The sequence below is a fragment of the Polypterus senegalus genome, chromosome 11 (assembly GCF_016835505.1).
Source record: "Polypterus senegalus isolate Bchr_013 chromosome 11, ASM1683550v1, whole genome shotgun sequence".
Lineage (NCBI taxonomy): Eukaryota > Metazoa > Chordata > Cladistia > Polypteriformes > Polypteridae > Polypterus > Polypterus senegalus.
Genome location: NC_053164.1, coordinates 45,132,015 through 45,153,978, shown reverse-complemented (window position 1 = coordinate 45,153,978; position 21,964 = coordinate 45,132,015). Strand labels below are relative to the sequence as shown.

The 21,964-nt window shown below is 40.8% G+C and overlaps 1 protein-coding gene across 1 annotated transcript in view; it reads right to left on the bottom strand.

The window, feature by feature from the left end:
* Positions 1–21,964, bottom strand: part of LOC120538900 (small serum protein 1-like) — a 38,807-nt gene that overhangs the window by 4,055 nt on the left and 12,788 nt on the right. Inside the window, exons 2-3 of the mRNA XM_039768486.1 lie at positions 6,072–6,165; positions 5,072–5,207 (exon numbers count right to left, since the gene is read on the bottom strand). Coding sequence (XP_039624420.1) covers positions 5,072–5,207; positions 6,072–6,165 — 230 coding nt within the window. The remainder of the gene's footprint in view (positions 1–5,071; positions 5,208–6,071; positions 6,166–21,964) is intronic.

Genomic DNA, 21,964 nt, shown 5'->3' with positions numbered 1-21,964 from the left:
AATCATAATGCCGTGCAACGAAGGGCCCAGTTCACGACTGGCAGCCACGTTTAAACAGGGAGCCCTTCACAGACAACATTAACACGCGCAACGTAGTTGGGCGCACATGGCTAGTTATATATAATATCCAGACGTACAATGCCTATAATGCAGCAACAAGAAGTAAGGAAATAGGGCTTTCGAACCTGGGACACAAAGAAGGTCACCCATGTGATGTTGCATGTTTAAATGTACCACAAAAACAGCGGAGATTGTATCTAAATTTGCCATTTCTAAAGCCGTCATATAGGCACAGGCTCAGTTAGGCAGCACATAATTGACTGGGAGGGGCAAGATCACAATCCTTTAGAAATGTGAAACTGTACTGGAAAGTAATTACATAGTCATCTAAAATTTGAAGTACATGGCAATTTCTAGTCATGTAAACCGACATGCTCAAGAGGCTAGATCAGCAACCGCAGTTGTAAAGTTTGATATCTGGTCCAAAGAGAAGTTGTGTAATGTGAAATCAGCTTTGATAATGTAGGGGTTTTATTTTTAATTAAGCTTGCCATTGGTTTATATTCATTACAGATATATCACTTTATCAAAGTAGGGTACCATTTTTTTAATTTAGACATCCATACAGTGTAGACATTAACACAGGTCTTTTTTTTTAGTTTTATATTTTTCTTCTTTTCACAGGCTTTGCTCTCTTCTCAGCTGGCCTGCATTTTACCTCAAATTATATTGACACATAATGATCAGTAAAACTTTAAAAACCACCAACTTAAAATATTTTGCCATCATTGATTTCTTCATTAATCTGTATTCATATAATGTCCATTGTGCAAACCGCTTAAAGATATCATAGTACAATGAGCTTTCAGAAAAAAAGATTTCTCTGGATAGTAGTTAACAGTACTGCAGAAGCTGTGATAACTTTGCACACATTTAATTCCTATTTTATGTTACCTTAGTATTATGAAAACATTTTTTAAATTTTAGATGCTTCCTTATTACTCTATATAAAAAGTATTTGCTTTGTCATACATGTGCGACTAGGAGTGAGCCGAGTGGACCAGGAGACCAGGGGCCTCATGTATAACGCCGTGCGTAGAACTCGCACTATAACATGGCGTAAGCACAAAAGCCGAAATGTGCTTACGCACAGAAAAATCCAGATGCAGGAATCTGTGCGTACTCCAACTTCCAAGTTCTTCCACTACATAAATCCCGATCAGCGTGAAAACTAACGCTCGTGCACGCTCATTATGTAACGCCCCAAATCCTCCCAGAATTACGCCTATTTGAATATGCAAATCAATATAAATCGCCCTTAAGCGCAGCCTTCTGTGAAAAGACAATGGGAAAAGCACGGGGGGAAACATAAGAATTTCAGCGAATACCAAGTGGAGGCAAAGGAAAAACATACTATTTGTTCAAATAAGCCGTGGTATAATCAACAAAAGGAAGTTGATCGAGTAATATAGCGTGTTGGAGAAACATGAAAGCTCACATCCACAAAATCGCACAGTGCCGGAAATAAAAAGAAGTCACATATCAAAGTCGCCGTGGAAAGCCGAGTTGTAAGCCCACTGTCTGAGTGTCATATGAAAGCTTATTAGGGTACAGAGAAAAAAGGCACACGGTGGGGAAAAAGCACGAAATGTCCACTTCAATCTCGACATTTCCACTTTAATCATGTAGTTTATTTTGTCATTAAAGTAGAACATCATAAAATTCATCTTCCATCCATCCATCCATCCATCCTCTTCCGCTTATCCGAGGTCGGGTCGCGGGGGCAGCAGCAAGCAGAGAGGCCCAGACTTCCCTCTCCCGCCACTTCTTCCAGCTCTTCGGAGAATCCCAAGCGTTCCCAGGCCAGCCGGGAGACATAGTCCCTCCAGCGTGTCCTGGGTCTTCCCCGGGCCTCCTCCGGTTGGACGTGCCCGGAACACCTCACCAGGGAGGCGTCCAGGAGGCATCCTGATCAGATGCCCGAGCCACCTCATCTGACTTCACTCGATGCAGAGGAGCAGTGGCTCTACTCTGAGCCCCTCCCGGATGACTGAGCTTCTCACCCTAACTTTAAGGGAAAGTCCAGACACCCTGCGGAGGAAACTCATTTCAGCCGCTTGTATTCACGATCTCGTTCTTTCGGTCACTACCCATAGGTCATGACCATAGGTGAGGGTAGGAGCGTAGATCGACTGGTAAATTGAGAGCTTTGCCTTACGGCTCAGCTCCTTTTCACCACGACAGACCGATGCAGAGCCCGCATCACTGCGGATGCCGCACTGATCTGCCTGTCGATCTCACGCTCCATTCTTCCCTCACTCGTGAACAAGACTCCGAGATACTTGAACTCCTCCACTTGGGGCAGGATCTCTCCCCCAACCCTGAGAGGGCACTCCACCCTTTTCCGGCTGAGGACCATGCTTCATCTTAAAATTGTTTAATTAACCAGTTTCTAAAATCACATCGTAATTAAATTAGCACGTTAAATGCTTTGTTTTGTATTTGATTTTCTATGTGCTCTGTGTGTGTGAATCACTACTTGTTTCTTAAACCGGCTCTCTTCCTCCAACTGGACACAGAATCCATTACATTTGTGATATTACAGCTCTCTGAATAACTAAAATACTGAGATGTATACGTGATGCCATTTTCATGATGATAGGAGTTAAAGCACGTTATTAAACATGTTTCACTTCGAATAAATGAAATAATTTATTGCAGCAGTACTCAGGGGCGGCTCTAAGCTTGTGGTGGCACTGGGCAGAGGAAGAATCGGTGGCTGGCTCCTTAGCCGCCAATGTCAGTAAAGTATCTTATGCACGGTGGATGGCCACGTATGTTGCAGACACTAGCCGCCTCGTGCTCATGACACAAGCATTTAACTTTTGCCGAAATTTGTCGCTGCGTTTTTAGCTGTGTTGTTATTTTATCTTTCTGTTTTATATTCAATATATATTGGCGTAGCCGTCACTGCAGTCAGTGCTTTTCTTTCCCCAAGTAACCGATCGCCATACAATCAGCTCTGTAATAGACGTTAAGCCATCTGTAAGCTTAGCGCCGATTCTTCAAAACGTTTAAAGAACATTGAAATATCTTCGTAGTACATGTTTAATTATTCTATCCTTAAAGACACTCCCAGTGAAGAAAATAGATTATTTAAATGAAGTTAAAGTTTTATCTGTATAATTTAACAAACATATTTTGCTTCATTTCACCTTAAAAATGATATCGTCATCATATGTAAATATGCGCTTTATAAAGTGGCTCAGGTTGTGCGATATTATAACTATAGTGCAAGTTTACAGTGGGGTGATTGTACTTATAAGTACAAACAGTTCTACAAGGAGCACTTGATTGGCTGCATTTAAAGTTCTTGGGATTAAACTGTTTTGAACCGCGAGGTCCGTACAGATAAGGCTTTGAAACGTTTTGCCGTGGCAGAGACAGCGTGTGCTTAATGCCGTATACCGATAATTCTCTTTCCGATCAGCTGCTGCTGTGATTCACACTCAGATACAGTGATATAAATACTCCGAGTGGTGCAGTGAGAGAAATATGGAAAAAGATGATCTGCTGTGGCAACTCCTAATGGGAGGAGCTGAAAGAAGAAGAAGAAGAAGTGAGAGTAACAAGCAGTTATGGCATTTGAAATACTATGGCTGTTCCCTGAACCATTATATTGTTCCGAGTTAATTGCAATCAGATGCATTACACTAATAAACAATATGCAGTTAGTTTCTGTGTATTTATAAAGCCGCGTCATGAAAATAATGAGTAATCACACAAGAACAGTAGCACTGCTTTGACGCTGGGTGCCGCCAGTTTGCAAAACCGAGCGGAGAACTTGCGTACAACAAGACATGAGGTACCGTGGAAAAGTGCGTGGCTTTACGCCAAGTGTAAGTTTTATACATCGCGATTTGAACGTGGAAAAGTTCTTACGCAACATTTCTGTGCGTACGCACCGTTTATACATGAGGCCCCAGGTATGCAGCAGTGAAGCGGGAAGCTTTGGCGATTAAATGGGGGATTACTCAGCTGAGGTACTACCTCTTGGGATGCGAGTTCACCCTGGTGACTGACCATGCACCTTTACAGTGGATGGCGTTAAACAGGGATTTGAATCTGCGTGTCACAAGCTGGTGTTTGGACCTACAGCTTTACAAGTTTTCAGTTATTTATTGTCGAGGTGTACTGCAGGCCAATGCTGATGCCCTTTCCCGAAGCCACAACCTCACGGACAGGTACGCCTGACCTGATTGGTCTGAGGTGGGATGCCGTGTCACACAAGTGCGACTAGGAGTGAGCTGAGTGGACCAAGTAGAGGTACCTGCCAGGCCAGGGAATGGTGGGGTGCACTAAACCTACCTCTGTTATCTCTGCAGGCCAAATATGGGAAAACCTGTCCGAGTCAACATTAGATAGATAGATAGATAGATAGATAGATAGATAGATAGATAGATAGATAGATAGATAGATAGATAGATAGATAGATAGATAGATAGATAGATAGATAGATAGATACTTTATTAATCCCAAGGGGAAATTCACATTACTTCTGGTTCCGGTGCCCAGATTGATGTCACTTCTGCTTTTCTGCTTATAAAGCCGTCATCTTTCCTCAACTATTCAGTTCAGTTCAGAACTCAAAACCGTGCACATGAGTGCTGTGTCAAAACCTTTTTGCAGCCATGGACAATATATGGGTTGGCTGCCCCAAACCTTTTTGCGTGTGTCAAGGCTATTCATTTCACAGCTTCTATAAGTTACATTGTGCTGTTATCGGTCAATGGTTGTACTAGTATTTACCAAACAGCAGGGTAGGTAAAAATGAAGTTACACATTGGCCAAAACAGCATTAGCCAAAACAAGGTATGTTTCTTCTGGATTCAGTGTCCAAAATGCATGCACTCAGTAAAACTCTTACACAGAATGTGAATGCCAGAGAAAAAAATAAAAGTTCAATTTTAGGGTAAAAATAAATGAAGTCAACACTTATTTTATCAAACATCCTTTTATCTAATGTACTTTGAATAAAAAGAAATGGAATCTGAACCTAGAAGGAACTCACTTTGTTTCACAGCACTCAAAACCACCCATTTCACAGGAACAGTCCATGCAGTTTGAAGTTCTCCATTTTTCTCCTGATTGGTAAATAGTTTCACCAAATGGGTCTGTGCAATAGGTTGGAGTCACATACCTCCCATCTGAAGGGGAGAAAAAAAAAGAAAAAACAAAATACTCTAAGGAATAAATATATTTGTAAGTTTCATAGAGCACCCTTAAGATTGCTAGTGATTCTAAGGGAGTGCCTAAGCCTAGCCCAGCATCAATAAATAAGGTTAGAAAAAAAGATCTGAAATCTTATGAATCGAATCCACACAATCTTTATGCTTTACACCTAGGAAAACACATTTTCATCTTATTGTCTCCTTGTGCCCATCACCTGTCATCTAGTAAAGTATGCTTGTTGAGATTACTGCTCTAACATCAGTGAGTTAAAAAAAGTTGAACAAGCAGGAGTTGTATTCCAATTCATACATATAAGAATGGTTTATTTTTTTCAAAACACAACAAAAATGCAATGCTTGGCCTTAAAATAGTAAAGGGACAGTCTGCAATAAGCTTTGGCGGGTTTATTTTGCAGTCATGGAAAATAACAAAATCTGGTGAAAATCATTATAACAAATCTGCTGATGGCCCAAATACATCCAAAATGTGTCATCTGTAGAGGTTAAATGAAAGCTGGATATAGTATAACAGTTTAGAACTACACTAAGACAATACTGAATTGTTTGCTCTCTTTGAATACTCACAGGATAATTATATGCTGTTATCTGCTAATTTTCCAGACAACATGGGTCAGTCAACAAAATAACATGCCTTCATTGCATGTGTGCTAATATAGCCTTGCACTTAAATATGAAGTTGGTGAATACCTTAATTTTTATGATGCATTAATAAAAGAGCTTTAGGGAGATTAATACATTTTCAAATCAGTTTACTACACTACTTTGTACAATCAGGAGGACTACACAGAGTACAATAGACAAATAAGATGATAATCTTACCTTCTGTCACCACCATCTGACTTTGTCCTGCTATACAGATTTCTGAGTGAGAAATACCCAAAAATGAAAAGACCAAAATCCAGGCTAAAAACATCTAAAATTCAAAGATGAAGAAAAAAAATTGAATTATGTAACTGGACCTAGATTTCAAACTATAACAAATATAAAAATACATTCAAAAGTATGAAAAAATATTCACAAATGTCAAATGTTTGTTACCTGTGCAATTCTGCATGGAATAGAAATGTCTGTTAATTGGTCAGACTTCACATGAGGCTATGTACACGTTTAAATCAATTTAGGGTTATGGCAGCCAAAGCCTACCACAGCAGCACTAGACGAGACACAGCACTTTACAACCCTTGATGGAATGCCAGTCAGTTAAAGTGTGTATACAGCATAGTTATGATATAATCAACATAAATTACTGTGTGTACTTGAATTATGCAGAAACTCTAGATTTCTACTTCAGTGCTAAACTATTGATCAAATGTAAGGTACGGTCTTAAACAGGATGACATCTGGTAAGCTGATCTGGGTTTTCCCCATTGGCTAAAATAAAATAATTTCACACATTCTTGTTTATCATGTCATCCTTCCCAACTACAATTGGTAAACTAATCAACTTGTTTTTTCTGTCCTCCCTGACCATCGGACCTTACTCTTATTCTATGTTAATTAATGTTGTCTTATTTTAATTCTTAGTTTGTCTTTTTTTCCTCTTTTCTTCATCATCTAAAGCAGTTTGAGCTACTTTATTTGTATGAAAATGTGCTATATAAATAAATGTTGTTGTTGTTGACAATTTTCTGTTGTACAGGCAAAGGATTAGAATTTTAGTCTGAGCAAAACCTATCCACTGAACAATCCACAGAAAAGAGTTTTATTGGTAGCTTTATCCAAAGTTCATTCAGTTTCTTTTTATACAATACTCTCAAACAAGTACAGGCTCTTGGAGCTAACATACATAATACATAAAATACTGGAATTGTAAAGAAAATATAAATCAAGGAGAAACCTCTAGGCAGTAGCTTTCCTGGGGTAAAAAAAAAAAAACAAAAAAAAAAAACACCTTTGCCGGTCCATGCTCTTTTTGGAGCAATAAGCCAATTAGCTTTCCATCTTCTTTTGAATACTCTACAATATTATATGGCCGAACAATTAACAGTCAACACTGCAATACATCCAGAGAGCAAATGAGAAAATGTTTCAAGTTATATATACAGTATGCTATTAAGCTAGGAATGTAACCAACTTCCAACATCCATCCTATATCTAACCTACTCAATACAGAGGGCCGCAGTCTATCCCATCAACAGAAGAAACAATACTAGTTCTTCAGGGGGTACTTTCACACCCACATCCCCACTCAAATGGAATGGACTTATTGTTCCCCACTATTGTAATATACAGGTATTTTTGAAGTGGGCAGAAATAATGAAATTCCAGACAAAAATCCCCACCAAACAAACATTCTATAGCAGTGAAGCAGCTGCACCAACAACCTCACCACCATGCCAGTCAGATTTGTGAACTTGCATAGCCATGTAATCCATTCATTTGTAATGTTGGTAGCACAGATACTAATTATTTAATTCACAGAATTTGTGAATAACATTGAATAATAGCTGTGCTAGGCTAAACAAATTACGCTCAGATTGCTATGCCCCTTTTACATTCTCTCCATTGTTGGGCTGCAAAAAGTGAAGAACCATGACAGGTGCTAAAGGCAAACTCCCAGCAGCAGTCACAAAGGGGGTGGAGGAAGGACGCACTTTCATTTTTCCTACAAACTTCTACTTATTTTTAAAACCCACAATTTCTGTAGTGGGATATGCAAGAAGCCATATCCTGGCAGCAATGGGCATAAAGAAGAAATATTGTCCATTTTAGGGGATATTTAAGCACACTAGCACACACACATAAATGGGAATAATTTAGTGTCACCACCTACCACTGTTAAGTTTTTTTTTGTTGTTTTGCAATTAAAAAAAAAAGTTTCCATCATCCATTAAGATAATTTTGTGAATTACAATTTACAGTATGTCATATTGCCAACAGTAGTAAACATAATATTGCATATTTCCCAGAAACCATGGTACCATGTACATTTAAAGAACTCACTATAATGTGAAATTTATATGTAATAATACTATAATGTGCTTTTCTCACCACTCAAAAGCACTTTACATACTGAGTGGGGAACTACTTCAACCACCACTAAATGTGCAACACATACCTGGATGATGTGACAACAGCCATTTTGCACCAATATGCTCACCACACAATAGCTATTAGGTGGTGAAGGAGTGAGAGATAGCCAATTAGAAACGGGGAGGTGCTAGGGGGGCATTTTTGACTAGACCATGGGGGGCGAAATTAACCAGAACATTGGGATACATGCTACACTTTACAAAGGATGCTCAGGGTTCTTTTAATGACCATGGTTTGACATTTCATCCAAAGGACACCATTTTTACTGCACTGGGGCATTGGGATCCACATTCAGACCACCAGATGAGCGCCTCCTGCAAACCTTGACAACACCTCTTCCAGCAGCTACCCAAACTTTTTCTGTTTGGTCTCCCATTTAACAAAAAGCATCTCAGCTGGAGTTTGCCAGAAGGCACATGGGAGATTCTGAAGTCAGCTAAAAAAAGTTTCTATGGTCTGATTAGATCAAATTTGAGCTTTTTGGATATCAGAGTAAATGCTAGATTTGTTTTAAGCAAAAATCTTTACATAATCAAAAAAAACACCACACACGTCAACACATCAGGCTGTTGGAAAAAGGTTGTATGATTTGTTCACTCAGTTAACTAATAATCAGTTTCTTACTAGATTTAGGAAGAAACTTGTAACAGCTAAAAAGTATCCTTCACGAGGTTATTACTTTGCATTTACAGTGACACCACAACCATAATGCATTAGCTGGCTTTATCCCTTCTAATTAGTTACAATTAATTCACAACATCAAAGTAGGTATACTTATTGCCTGGTTGCACACACATGGAGGGATCTTCAGTGCGGTTTTCCTTCTTTTAAGAGCTCTACATACAGTCTGTCTTTCTCAGCTAAGGTTATTGCTATGTTAGCAAGGTTTGAACTAATGGCACCACTCATTCAGCTGCTTTTACAGATGGTCTACCATTTTTCCAGTTCAGCACCTTTGGAGAAGGAACTGGTCTAGCATGTTTTACGGTCATGCATAAACTATGGATCGCTGCTGAGCTGAGCAGAAATTACAATTAAGTAGTAAGCTTGATGGAAAAAAACCTGGATATGGGGTGTGCAAGAGTTTCTAAGGGAAGAAACTGATATCTTGCCATTGGTTTCTTCAGTGCACAAAAGGCCATCCTTTTTTGATTGACTATTGGAGCAAAGTTTTCCCCATCAATTTTACTTATTACAGAGTTATGGTCATTTGTTGCCGAGCAAGTATATAGATGGTACCTCACAAAAACATTCCTGGGGTGTCAGTGGGTGATTGGTCACTTTATCAGATAAGGCACAGAGGTTGTATTCCAAAGTGCATATTAAGAGTGTTACAGGCATAGCAAATATGGATGTCTGTCTGCCTGTTTGTCTTACAATGCTGTTGGGATGATTCTCTGCTAGCAGGCCCTAGAAGGCTTGTGAAAGTAGACAGGGAAATGAATGCAGCAAAATATAGGGAAATCCTGGAGGAAACCCTGATGCAGTCTGCAAGAACCTTCAGAGAAATTGATTTCCAGCATGACAATTGCCCTCACAAAGCTCTTCATACTATGGCACTTACATCTGACATCTTTAAGTCCTTTAAGAGGCTGATCCTGGATTATATAAGCCATTTCGTGGTTCGCCACTACAGTTTGCCTATTGGACAAAAACTGGAGTGGAGGATGTAATTATCTATTTGCTCCACAAGACGTATTCTCACCTGGAGAGAACTGTCACACTGTGAGGATTATGTTCAATTTCTTCAGTGCCTTCATTACCATGCAGCCATCCCCATTAAGGGGTAAACTCGGATATAACATCAAGGAATGTCAACTGAAGAAATTCTCATCTGACTCTGCACTTATGGAGTGAACTGATAAAGGGGAGGAGACACAGAAGTCAGGTGGAAAACTAGGTTTTTTGGTCCAGAAACAATTGTCTAAAACTAAACAAAAGTCAATAATCCGTTCCTTGGTTTTGCTTTCTCCACACCAAAGAGCCTCTAAGTCTGTTCACTATTCAAGGAGTGAATGTAGTGGTGGCCCACGTTCAAATCGTGATGTATAAAACCTAATCTTTGTGTAAAGCCATGCACATTTGCACGGTACCTCATACCCTGTCGTACACAAGTTCTACGCTCAATTTTGCAGACTGTCGGCACCCAGCATCAAAGCAGTGCTACTGTTCCTGTGTGGTTACCCTTTCTTTCTTAGATCCACATTCTTGACACGGCTTTATAAATACACTTTAACTGCATATTGTTTATTAGTGTAATGCATCTGATTGTAATTAACCTGTAATAATATAATGGTCCAGGGAATAGCCATATTATTCCAAATACCATAACTGCCTTAGCGTTGTTACTCTCACTGCACCTTCTTCTTCTTCTTTCAGCTCCTCCTGTTAGGAGTTGCCACAGCGGATCATCTTTTTCCATATTACTCTCACTGCACTACTCGGAGTATTTATATCACTGTATCCGAGTGTGGAATCACAGCAGCAGCTGATCGGAAAGAGAATTATCGGTATACAGCATCAAGCACACGCTACCTCAGCCACGGCAAAACATTTCAAAGCCTTTCCTGTACGGACCTCACAGTTCAGAAACAGTTTCATCCCAAGAACTATAAATGCACTCAATCAGCCCATGTGCTCCTTGTAGAATTGTTTGTACTTATAAGTACAATCACCTCACTGTAAACTTGCACTACAGTTAGAATATTGCACAACCTGCACCACTTTATAAAGCGCATATTTACATATGATGACGATATCATTTTTAAGATGAAATGCAGCAAAATATGTTGATTATATTATACAGATAAAACTAACTTCACTTAAATAATCTGTATTTTTAATAATTAAATATATGAGAACACAGTGCAGCAGCACTAGCTAGTTCACGGATTGATCCTGCCTCGTGCTGTATTCTTGCTGGGCTGGCGCAACACTGGAAGCATGGATGGATACAATAATTAAACATGTACTACAAAGATATTTCAATGTTCCTTAAAAGTTTTGAAGAATCATCGTTCTAAGCTTACAGATGGCTTAACGTCTATTACAGAGCTGATTGTGTGGTGATTTTGATATTTATAAAAAGAAAGGTAAGGACAGGAATTGGAGATTAGTACATTTGAAAGAGACAGTACTGCTGCAATAAATTATTTCATCAAAAGTCGCGCATGGCGCAGCAAGCATCTTGCGTGAGACATGAACGATCACTGCACCACCATGTTCACATGTTTAATAACATGCTTTCATTCCTACCATCATGAAAATATCATGTATACATCTCAGTATTTTAATTATTCCGAGAGCTGTAATATTATGAATGTACTGTAATGGATTCTGTGTCCTGTCGGAGAAAGAGAAAGCACGGAAGCAAGTAATGATTCACACACATAGAGCACATAGAAGATCAAATACAAAACAAAGCATTTAACGTACTACTTTAGTTATGATAGGATTTGAGAAACTAGTAAATTAAATGATTTTAAGATCAAGTTTATGATGTTCAACTTTAATGACAAAATAAAACTATGTGATTAAAATAGAAATTTCAAGATTAAAGTCGACATTTCGTACTTTCTTCCCCACTGAGTGCCTATTTTTTTTTTGTCTGTACCCTAATAAGTTTTTTTATGGCACTTGGACGGTGGGCTACGACTCACCTTTCCACGGCGACTTTGATATGTGACTTCTTTTTTATTTTGGGCACCGTGCGACTTTGTGAACTTGAGCTTTCGAGCTTCTCAGACACTGTCACTCGATCAACTTCCTTTTGTTGATTATACCACTGTTCAAACCAACAAATAGTACATTTTTCTTTACCTCCACTTGGTATTCGCTGAAATTCTTATATTTTCCCCCCATGCTTTTCCCATTGTCTTTTCACAGAAGGCTGAGCTTAAGGGCTATTTATATTGATTTGCATATTCAAAGAGGCGTAATCCTGGGAGGAGTTGGGGCGGACAGCAGGCGCTTGCACATACGTTACTTTTCATGCTGATTGGGATTTATGTAGTGGAAGAATGTGGAAGTTTGCATGCGCACAGATTCCTGCATCTGGAATTTTTCTGTGCGTACGCATATTCCTGCTTTTGTGCTTACGCCATGTTATAGTGTGAGTTCTACGCACGCTGTTATACATGAGGCCCCAGATGAGTAAAGCTGACAGAGACCAGTGCACACAGCCTCAAGGATGCCAGAACTGCATCTACTAAATACTGTATGGAAAGGAATGAATACTAAATCAATCATTTATTTTGCATTTTATATTTGAAGACCACTTGGGTGGTCATTTTGACATTGATCAACAGAAAAAGACCATTCAAGGCCAAAAAAAGAAAAATTCAAAGCTATACAATAATAAAATGTCCAAGGGACTGAATACTATACAAAAGGCACTATATATTTGATGTTAAAAGTTTACTGATTCACATTTTCATATATCACTTCCAATGTTCAACACCTATTATATACCAGTGAAATACATTATTGCAGCAAATCACAAGAAAACATTTTCCTACTGACTGCTTGTTGTTATCTTTTAAATGTATTAAACACAGCCTTTAACACATAAGGTGATTAAACTGATGTCATAACAGATCATAATGTATTTGAAATGTCCTAAATCTCCCTTTTAAAAAACACCACACAAGACACCTTCTGCCAAAACCACAAAGAATCACATGATCTATGATAACTTAGCCCTGGAATTTTTTGCAAGAAGTTGTATTTTACTAATAAACGGTGACAGTCCCCACAGTTTAAAAAGGAAAGAAAGCATTTTCTGCAGCAGATTTCTATGCAGAATGACTGCACAATTTTATTTAGCACGTTCATTGGAGGACATAGCTCAGCTACCTGAAGAGTACTCATTTTAAATGAAACAGAGCAACTACAACGGATAGGTGCAATGACATAGAGCAGGGCTGGCCCAAAGGCTTTATGCGACCCTAAGCAGCTACAAGATTTGGGAGTCCCCCCTCTGCCTTGGCGTTGCCAAAATTACTATTGTCAATGCTTGATCATTCGCACAAATTTCACACACCCATTACCACTTTTATTAGTTATTGCTGTTGCTTACATTTAGGGCTGCAACGATTATTCAGCGTAATCTACGATGTTGACAACACAAAATCATCGATGCAGATTGTTTATTGTCGACGCGTCATAAACAGAACCTTCAATAGAGGCTCCAGTCACAAAGAACCACATTGGTTTTTGTAATTGCAATTCACTACTTGAACGTCTGGGGGCAGTATTGTTTGTTATTGTCTGTCAAGACTGCACACAGTCCTACAAACAAAGAAGAACGTCTGAGGAGAAGAAGAATGTAGAGGAAAATAAAAGTGGTTGCAATGGAGAGTTGGATAGAGGAGGGGGAAGGAGATGGAAAGAAAATTGAGACAGAAACTTTCTAAAGTGAGGGAGTTGTCACGCATGCGCGAGTAGGAGATCGCGGATGGATCTTAAAACACATCGAAGGATGTTACGTGAGGAATGGCGGGGTACTAACCTTGTTTCTTTGTTTTCCAGACCCAAAGACACTCCGCCATAAGACCTGACCCTCGTCTACTTCCGCCCTCCCTCCGCCATCTTTGATGACGTCATTGTCTCCCATCATCCATCACTTCTTCCCAGCATTCCTGCACTTCCGGCTCCTCCCATATAAAAATGGCCGCGACGCCTAGTATGGCGTCGCGCATGAATTGTTTATGTCTGACCTAAAAATTACTTTTGTGGAAATCTGGAGTGTCAACAATATAAGGGGCCGGAAAACCCAAAACCTTTTTGTTGTCTGCTTCTGAACTTATTACATTGGCGTAGCCGGCAGGATCGTTGTCCGAGAGAAATGTCGGAAGGACAAGACCTGAATGCTGTCTTACAGGGCATGAGCGCCCAACTTCGCGGCACTGCAACAATCCCAGGCCGCGACCAACGGAGTTGGATTTAACAAGGGCCCAGCTGGCGAAGCCGAGAGCTATAGCAGGCGTCTCGCCATACACGCCACCCTGGTACCTATGGCGGAATCGATGATGTGGAATCCTACCTGGGGATCTTTGAAAGGACGGCCACCCGGAACGAGTGGCAGCGGTCCGAGTGGGCGTCCATCTTGGCGCCCTACCTGAAGGGTCCAGCGCAGCGCGCTTATTACGACCTCCCCGAGGAAGAGGCCGCCAAATCGGCGTCCTTAAGAAGGAGATACTGGCCCCGCTACGGCATAACACCGGGCCAGCAGGCGGCGGAATGGAGAACCTGGCAGTTTGACCCAGAGAAGCTGGCCCGAGCGCAGGCATTCGAGTTCTGGGGTAAGATCGGGAGGTGGCTACGGCCAGAAGGCCCCCAAGCCAGGAAAGTGGTAGAACAAGTGGCCTGTGAAGGCCTGGTTAACGCCCTACCTAGTTCTCTCGCCCAGCAGGCCCGGTCACATCCTTATAAGGAAATGTCAGGTCTCCTGGAGGTATTGGAACGTCAACTGGCGGTCTACCGATCCGGGGGGATCGGAACGGCAAGCGCATGGGAACCGTCAGGGACGGGTGGTCCACCCCGAGCCCTCTCGACGCGCTGCGGAAGCGCCGCAGAAATTCAAAGAAAAGCCGGCCTCCCCACGCTGTTACAAGTGTGGAGAGACCGGCCATCTACTGCCAACCTGCCCCCTCAACACATCATCGGAGCCGATGGCAGGAATTGGGACCAGCTCCTACCGCTCGTCCTTTTTGCCTACAGAGAGGTACCCCAAGCGTCCACGGGTTTCTCCCCTTTTGAATTATTGTATGGGCGACAGCCCCGGGGACTTTTGGATATCCTAAAAGAGGGCTGGGAGGCCGAACCTCTGCCCTCCTCAAATGTGCTCGAGTATGTTGCACAACTGCGTGACAAGCTCGAAAAAATTAAACCAATCCTAAAAGATCACGTGACTCGTGCGCAGGCAGCTCAGGTCCGGTGTTACAACCGTAACTCGGTCCTCCGAGAGTTCCATCCGGGGGATCGAGTGATGGTACTCGTTCCCACATCCCATTCTAAATTGTTAGCTCACTGGCAAGGGCCATACGAGGTTAAGGAGAGAAAAGGATTGGTCGACTATTTGGTTCTCCAACCCAATCGTCGACCAGCCGAGAGGATCTACCATGTTAATTTATTAAAGCCTTGGAAAGACCGGGAAGAGTCTCCCCATGCTAGTAGGTCCCTCTCCTTATTCGCTGGCGGGAACGCCCTTAACCTCGGTAAAGAGCTTACCCCCTCACAACGGCAGGAGATTATTAAAACTGTCCACGCCATCCCTGAAGTGGTGAGCGAGACACCGGGCCGAACCAAGCTGATTGCGCACGACATAATCACGGAACCCGGGATGATCGTTCGGGAGAGGCCCTACCGACTCCCCGAGGCAAAACAGCGCGAAGTGGAACTGGAGGTGCAACGGATGTTGGATATGGACATAATCGAGGAAAGTAACAGCCCTTGGTCTAGTCCAATTGTCCTTGTTTCCAAGCCTGACGGCTCATGGAGGTTCTGTAATGACTTTAGACGTCTGAATCAAGATCTCCAAATTCGATGCTTACCCAATGCCCCACATTGATGACCTTCTGGAGCGGCTAGGTGCCGCCTGATACTTGACTACCCTTGACATGACAAAAGGGTATTGGCAGATTCCTTTGACGGCATCCGCGAAAGAAAAAACAGCCTTTAGCACCCCTAGCGGGCATTGGCAGTACAAGGTCCTCCCATTTGGGCTGCACGGGGCACCGGCTACCTTTCAACGTCTGGTGGATAGAGTGTTGAAGCCCCCCCAGTCCTATAGTGCCGCCTACCTCGATGACGTAGTCATCTATTCCGGCACCTGGGAGGAACATTTGTCGCAGCTCTCAGCTGTCCTTGCGACATTGGCTAACGCCGGCCTCCGCATTAATCCTCACAAATGTTTCTTTGGCTTACAGGAGGCCAAGTATTTAGGGTACCTAGTGGGACGAGGACAGATGAGACAATGCTCCAAAGTTAAAGACATCCTGGAATGGCCCCGTCCGAGTACCAAGAAACAGGTGCAGGCTTTCTTGGGGCTAGCTGGTATTACCGCCCGGTTCGTACCCCGTTTCTCCGAAGAGCAGCACCCTTGACTAATTTAACAAAGAAAGGTGCTCCTCTCCACGTGGTATGGACCGATATGGCAGAACATGCATTCAGTGACTTAAAGAAGGCCCCAACGTCGGCGCCTGTGTTGCGGACTCCGGATTTTGGAGCTCCGTTCATTCTCCAGACCGATGCTTCGGACACAGGCTTGGGTGCCGTGTTGAGCCAGAGTATCGATGGTGTTGAACACCCCGTAATGTACCTGAGCCGGAAACTGCTGGACGGGAGCACCGGTATCGGCGGTGGAGAGGAAGCCCTGGCCATAAAGTGGGCTGTGACTTATCTCCGGTACTACCTGTTGGGTCGCGAGTTCACTCTGGTGACTGACCATGCCGCGTTGCAGTGGATGTCCTTACATAAAGAGTCGAACCCACGGGTCACTAGGTGGTTCTTGGACTTACAACCTTATAAGTTCACGGTCACTTATCGCCGTGGCGGCCTTCAGGCCAACGCCGATGCTCTCTCCCGTATCCACGACCTCTCGGTTCGGTCCGCCCGTCCTGACGGTTTCGGGCTGAGGGGGGGGTCATGTCACGCATGTGCGAGTAGGAGATCGCGGACGGATCTTAAAACACATCGAAGGATGTTCGCCGGCGGGGAATGGCGGGGTACTAACCTTGTTTCTTTGTTTTCCAGATCCAAAGACACTCCGCCATAAGACCTGACCGCACTACGTCTACTTCCACCCTCCTTCCGCCATCTTTGATGACGTCATTGTCTCCCATCATCCATCACTTCTTCCCAGCATTCCTGCACTTCCGGCTCCTCCCATATAAAAATGGCCGCGACGCCGCATGAATTGTTTATGTCTGACCTAACTATTATTTTTGTGGAAATCTGGAGTGTCGACAATATAAGGGGCCGGAAAACCCCAAACCTTTTTGTTGTCTGCTTCTGACTTATTACAGAGTACTTCACTGAAAAAGAAAAAAAAATTAAATGCAGATTATGTAATGTGGAGCTTTCTTTTCATGACAGCACCACTGCGATGCATGAGCATCAGAAACGCAAGCATCCTGAAGCTGTGATGCCTCCGTCTCTTGAGAATTTATGATGGCGGCGTTAGTTAGTTAGTTAGTTAGGGTCAGATCAGGAGAGGAGGGAGAGCGTGAACAAGACTGAGAAAATAAAAATGAAAAAATCTTTTACAAGTAACAAATTTACAACCGATCTGTTCGTTTTCAAATAATATTACAATAGTGTGATGATGTGTTCTGATTGGTACTATTCAGGTCATACAATAATTTCTTCAAAATGTCACATATATTTGTCCCTTTCTTTTTATCCCCCGGTGCTGCACGCTGACACCAGAAGGCGTGAGCTTATTCAGTGCTAGCAGCAGCATGCAGGTGGCTGGTTGCTTGTGCTATAACACGCTTGACCTGGTGGAGATCAAAGTACAAGTGCTGTGCAAGGCATGTACGCGGTCCACTGAGAAAAGATGAGGGTTCATGGCTCACCTTGCAGAGGAACATTCTTTCCTCTGCATGTCCTGGAGTTCTGTGCAGACTGGACAAGATCAGGGGGTAAAAAAAAAAAATGCGATCATTGATTACAACTGCAAGAAGGTGCGCGAATGAATATGAATAATGTTGCATCCATGCCACAATGTTTTCCAAAATGTACTATAAGGTCATAAAATTAATAATTCCAAATATCATATATACTGTACCTATGTCTCTGTTTTTTTGTCAGTGCGGCTTTGACGTCACGGGCCATAAGGCACATACGAATTCAGTGTAAACAGGAACACTCAATAAAATTGTATAAAAAAAAAAATCAAGTGACAATGAGATACGAATAAGACAGATTGGCCAGCGTTTGTGTGTTACTGTTTATCCCTCCAGATCAGAGAATTTCCAGTTCAATTGTCTCAAAACACCACTCACATTTACAGTTATTCCCAGTTTCAGATAAAAAGTAACAGCGTCAGATCCCCGGGGGGTGGTAGTATGTATCGTCATCGTGACAGAGAATAATGTGTTTATTGTATAATATTAACAATAATAGCAACTCACTACTCAAAACGGTAAATATACGAGGCAGTCAGGATCGAACCGAGGGACTCTTGATTATAAGTCAGCAATTCCTACCACTGCACCACGGAAGCCATTATATCGTCCTGGAACCTCTTGTTAAAGTGTTTATTTGATCTTTGCACATTATATAGTTTGTCTACATTTTGTCATTTATTTATTACTAAAATATGAAAAATGTTTCAGTTTTAACGATGTATTTTTTGGTTAAGTTAAATGCACTTTAGTTTGTATTGTTTAATGTATTTCTTTTTATTGTGATGGTCACACTAATATAAAAACAACTGATTATTTTCAAATTCATATGTTTCACTGGTTGTTATTTTAATTTGATTATTATTAATTTTAATCGTGTTAATGCAGAGACAGCAGGGTGACAGACGTGAGCAGATGAGGGAAGACATGCACTGGAGCCCAGAGCAGGATGAGCAACCACAAGTCACAGGCATCAAAATAGTCAGGCATGAAATAATCGTGACTAATCAAAAAATAAATTGAACGATTAGTCGACTACAAAAATAATCATTAGTTGTAGCCCTACTTAAATTACACCAATATCAACCTGGCATGTTTTCACCCTTCTGTGGTTTTTAATCTTAAAAAGGTAAACTCAAAGTGGTCTCATATTAATGTGCACTTTAATATTCAAAGTGAAGGTTTCTTAACCCAGTCCTCGGGCTCCCCTAGACAGTTCAACTTTGTTTTATTCTAACTCTCAGCACACCTGAACCAGCTGTTCAGTTTTACTGATTGCTTGGCTCAGTTATAGGGGAGAGTTAGAACAGAGTAACAAATTGGAATGTCTGAAGTGACCCAAAGGCTAGAATGAAAATTCCTATACAAAGAGATGCAGTACAGTGATAAGATGTACACTGAATGTAGTGTACTGAAAAGTAACCAAATAAACCAGCATGCCACTCATTTATTCTAAACATGTTAAACACTTAAATTGTTTTTTTGTTAAAAAATGTAACATGTGAATGTACAAAACAACTATCAACTTCAAATGAAATAACTTACTTTAAAAATAAAAAATGCAACTCAAAACAAAGACATCAAATAAATTCTTAAATAATAAAACATAAAGTGAAAAGATGAACCTGTAACATTACAATAACTGTTCAAGAATATAAAGCTGAATAATTATGAAAACTACTTATGTACAGATATGTAAAGAAATTCCAAAGTAAAATTTAAGGCATTTACTTTTTTTCAGTTATTTCTTCCTCTTACAATCTACCTTAGAATTATACTTTTACCTTAGAATCTCACTTTCCTGGCTTTTCTGGAGGCAAAGTCATTTATGACATTATTATAAGAAATCTGACGGCCAACTTTATTTTTGATGCTAATCAGTGCAAGCCCCACTCAGTCTTTCTTGTGCCATGGCCATGGAAGATCAAGTAATTTTTGATTAATCTGAGTTTAGAAAAGCTCCGCTCTGCAGACGCAACAGTCACAGTGACAGTGCAGGCTATCTGGAGAGCTATCCAAAGATTTGGGTACAACTCACTTCAATGCTAGAGATCTTACCTATATCTTGCGGTTTTTCTCATGTTCTATTTTCTTCTTTCTTTTCTCTGCTCCAGAAGGATATGTTCTTTTCGGTCACAACTTTTTATTGCAGCTTTTTAACGCAGAGAAACTGTAACCTGACATTAGTCAGACTGATCACATCCAATATAATGTCCTTAACAATGCGCGTTCATGCACACGATTTGTTACACCAGTTCACAGCAGCTTAACACTGTGTTTTTGTGTGATTACTGTAGACATAATAGATCACAAAACATTAATATTTGTTCCCTTAGGATTATAAAGTTCTGTCATTTTTACCCTATTTCGTGGTCATGTGGCCACACTGCTTCACTACGGAGCCATAATATATAGTATAATTAAAGAGATTTCAGATTAATCTTGTTCAATAAATCCAAGCAACAAAGAGCCATGCCAGAATACAACATGTCAAGATTTATACATCACACTTTATGTCTGACACCATGCATAATTACATATACTTTAAAATGCAGTGATTTCCCTGTATATTCCTGGTAAATTGCACCATACAGAAACAGGGGAATAGCATTCATCTGTGCCCTCCAAACTATTTCTTTCTTTTAATAACCTGATGGGTGCCCTGTAATCCTGGCAAAGTGGGAGACCCGAGAAGTAGCCAACCTGTGTTGTAGTTAGATTGCTGATTGAAGTTGTTTTTTGGCGAGACTAACAATTTGTTGAAAACGGTTCGGCAGAGTCGCCATGAAAGATGACATGATGCATTGGAATATTTTTCCAGCTCAAATTATCTTATTTGGACTTGGAAAGACACGGTCATGAGAATGGTAAAATAAGTATTCATTTTCTTTGGGCTGGTGACAACCAGACCAGTTAAACTAGTAGAAAGCATCTAATATATGCAGACACCAGTTTGTGTTTTGTAACAATTTATGAATAAACTGTTTGTATTCCTTGAAATTTACTGTTGCTTCTTTTCATGTTTTGCAAGTTAGAATCTTGTAAATCCAATAATAATAATAATAATAATAATAATAATAATAATAATAATATTAATTTAAAAAATTGCGCTCTTGTTTTGGACATTTCAAGCTCTCTTGGAGGCCGCAGCAGCAGGCTCTGGCATAGAGGGGAGTAGAAAGAGAGATTGATTGGAAGCATGCACTGATACAGCAAATTGCAGCACCCACCACAAGACGAACACAAAGGATCCCAAATTAGGATCCGACTGCTGTTGTGTAACAGCCGACATGGAATGGAGTGGAAAAGTGCAAGAAGAAAGAGGACATTTGTGTAAAATTCTAAGCAACTTCATACAACAGCAAAGTAAAATGGCAAAAATCTTTTAGCTTGTACTTTAAACAATAAGCTAAAAAGAAGTCTCAGGGGAATCGGGCTGAATGTTTTTACCTATTTGGCAGAAAAAAAAAATGGATTTCACTTTTAGCCTCTAAATCAAATACAGAAACCAATGATGAAAGCTATCCATTGTCAAGTTCACTTAATCCAATTATATAGAGACTTGTGCTGCTGGATATTATTACAGGACACTACAATATACTTATCAATTATTGTTGGCTCACAGAGTACATGAAAACCTTACCCTGGAGATAAACAGTTTTGTTTCAAGACAAATTCCATTTCAAAAATCTAATGAAGGGGTTTAAAATTACATTCCATACACAAAGGAATGAACAGAAAGAAAAATACCTTCAGGACAGGATGTGTGGAAAAGTAACACCTGGATACTGAGAATAAATATGTTTTCCCCTATGGAGAAACATAAGTCTGGAGTTAAAAAAAAAAGAAGAAGACAGATCAAGAACTGAAAAATTGAAGATGTTTAGAGCTGTAAATTCACTTCCTTACCCATTTTCTCTGGAGGCTAGTCAAGAGACCACCAGTTTTCATGTCAGCTACAACAATGGCAGCATTGAATATTCTTAACCAGCAATAGACTTAAATAGCTAATCAATTAAATGAAGTTAAATAGCAGCATAAACTGGTCAA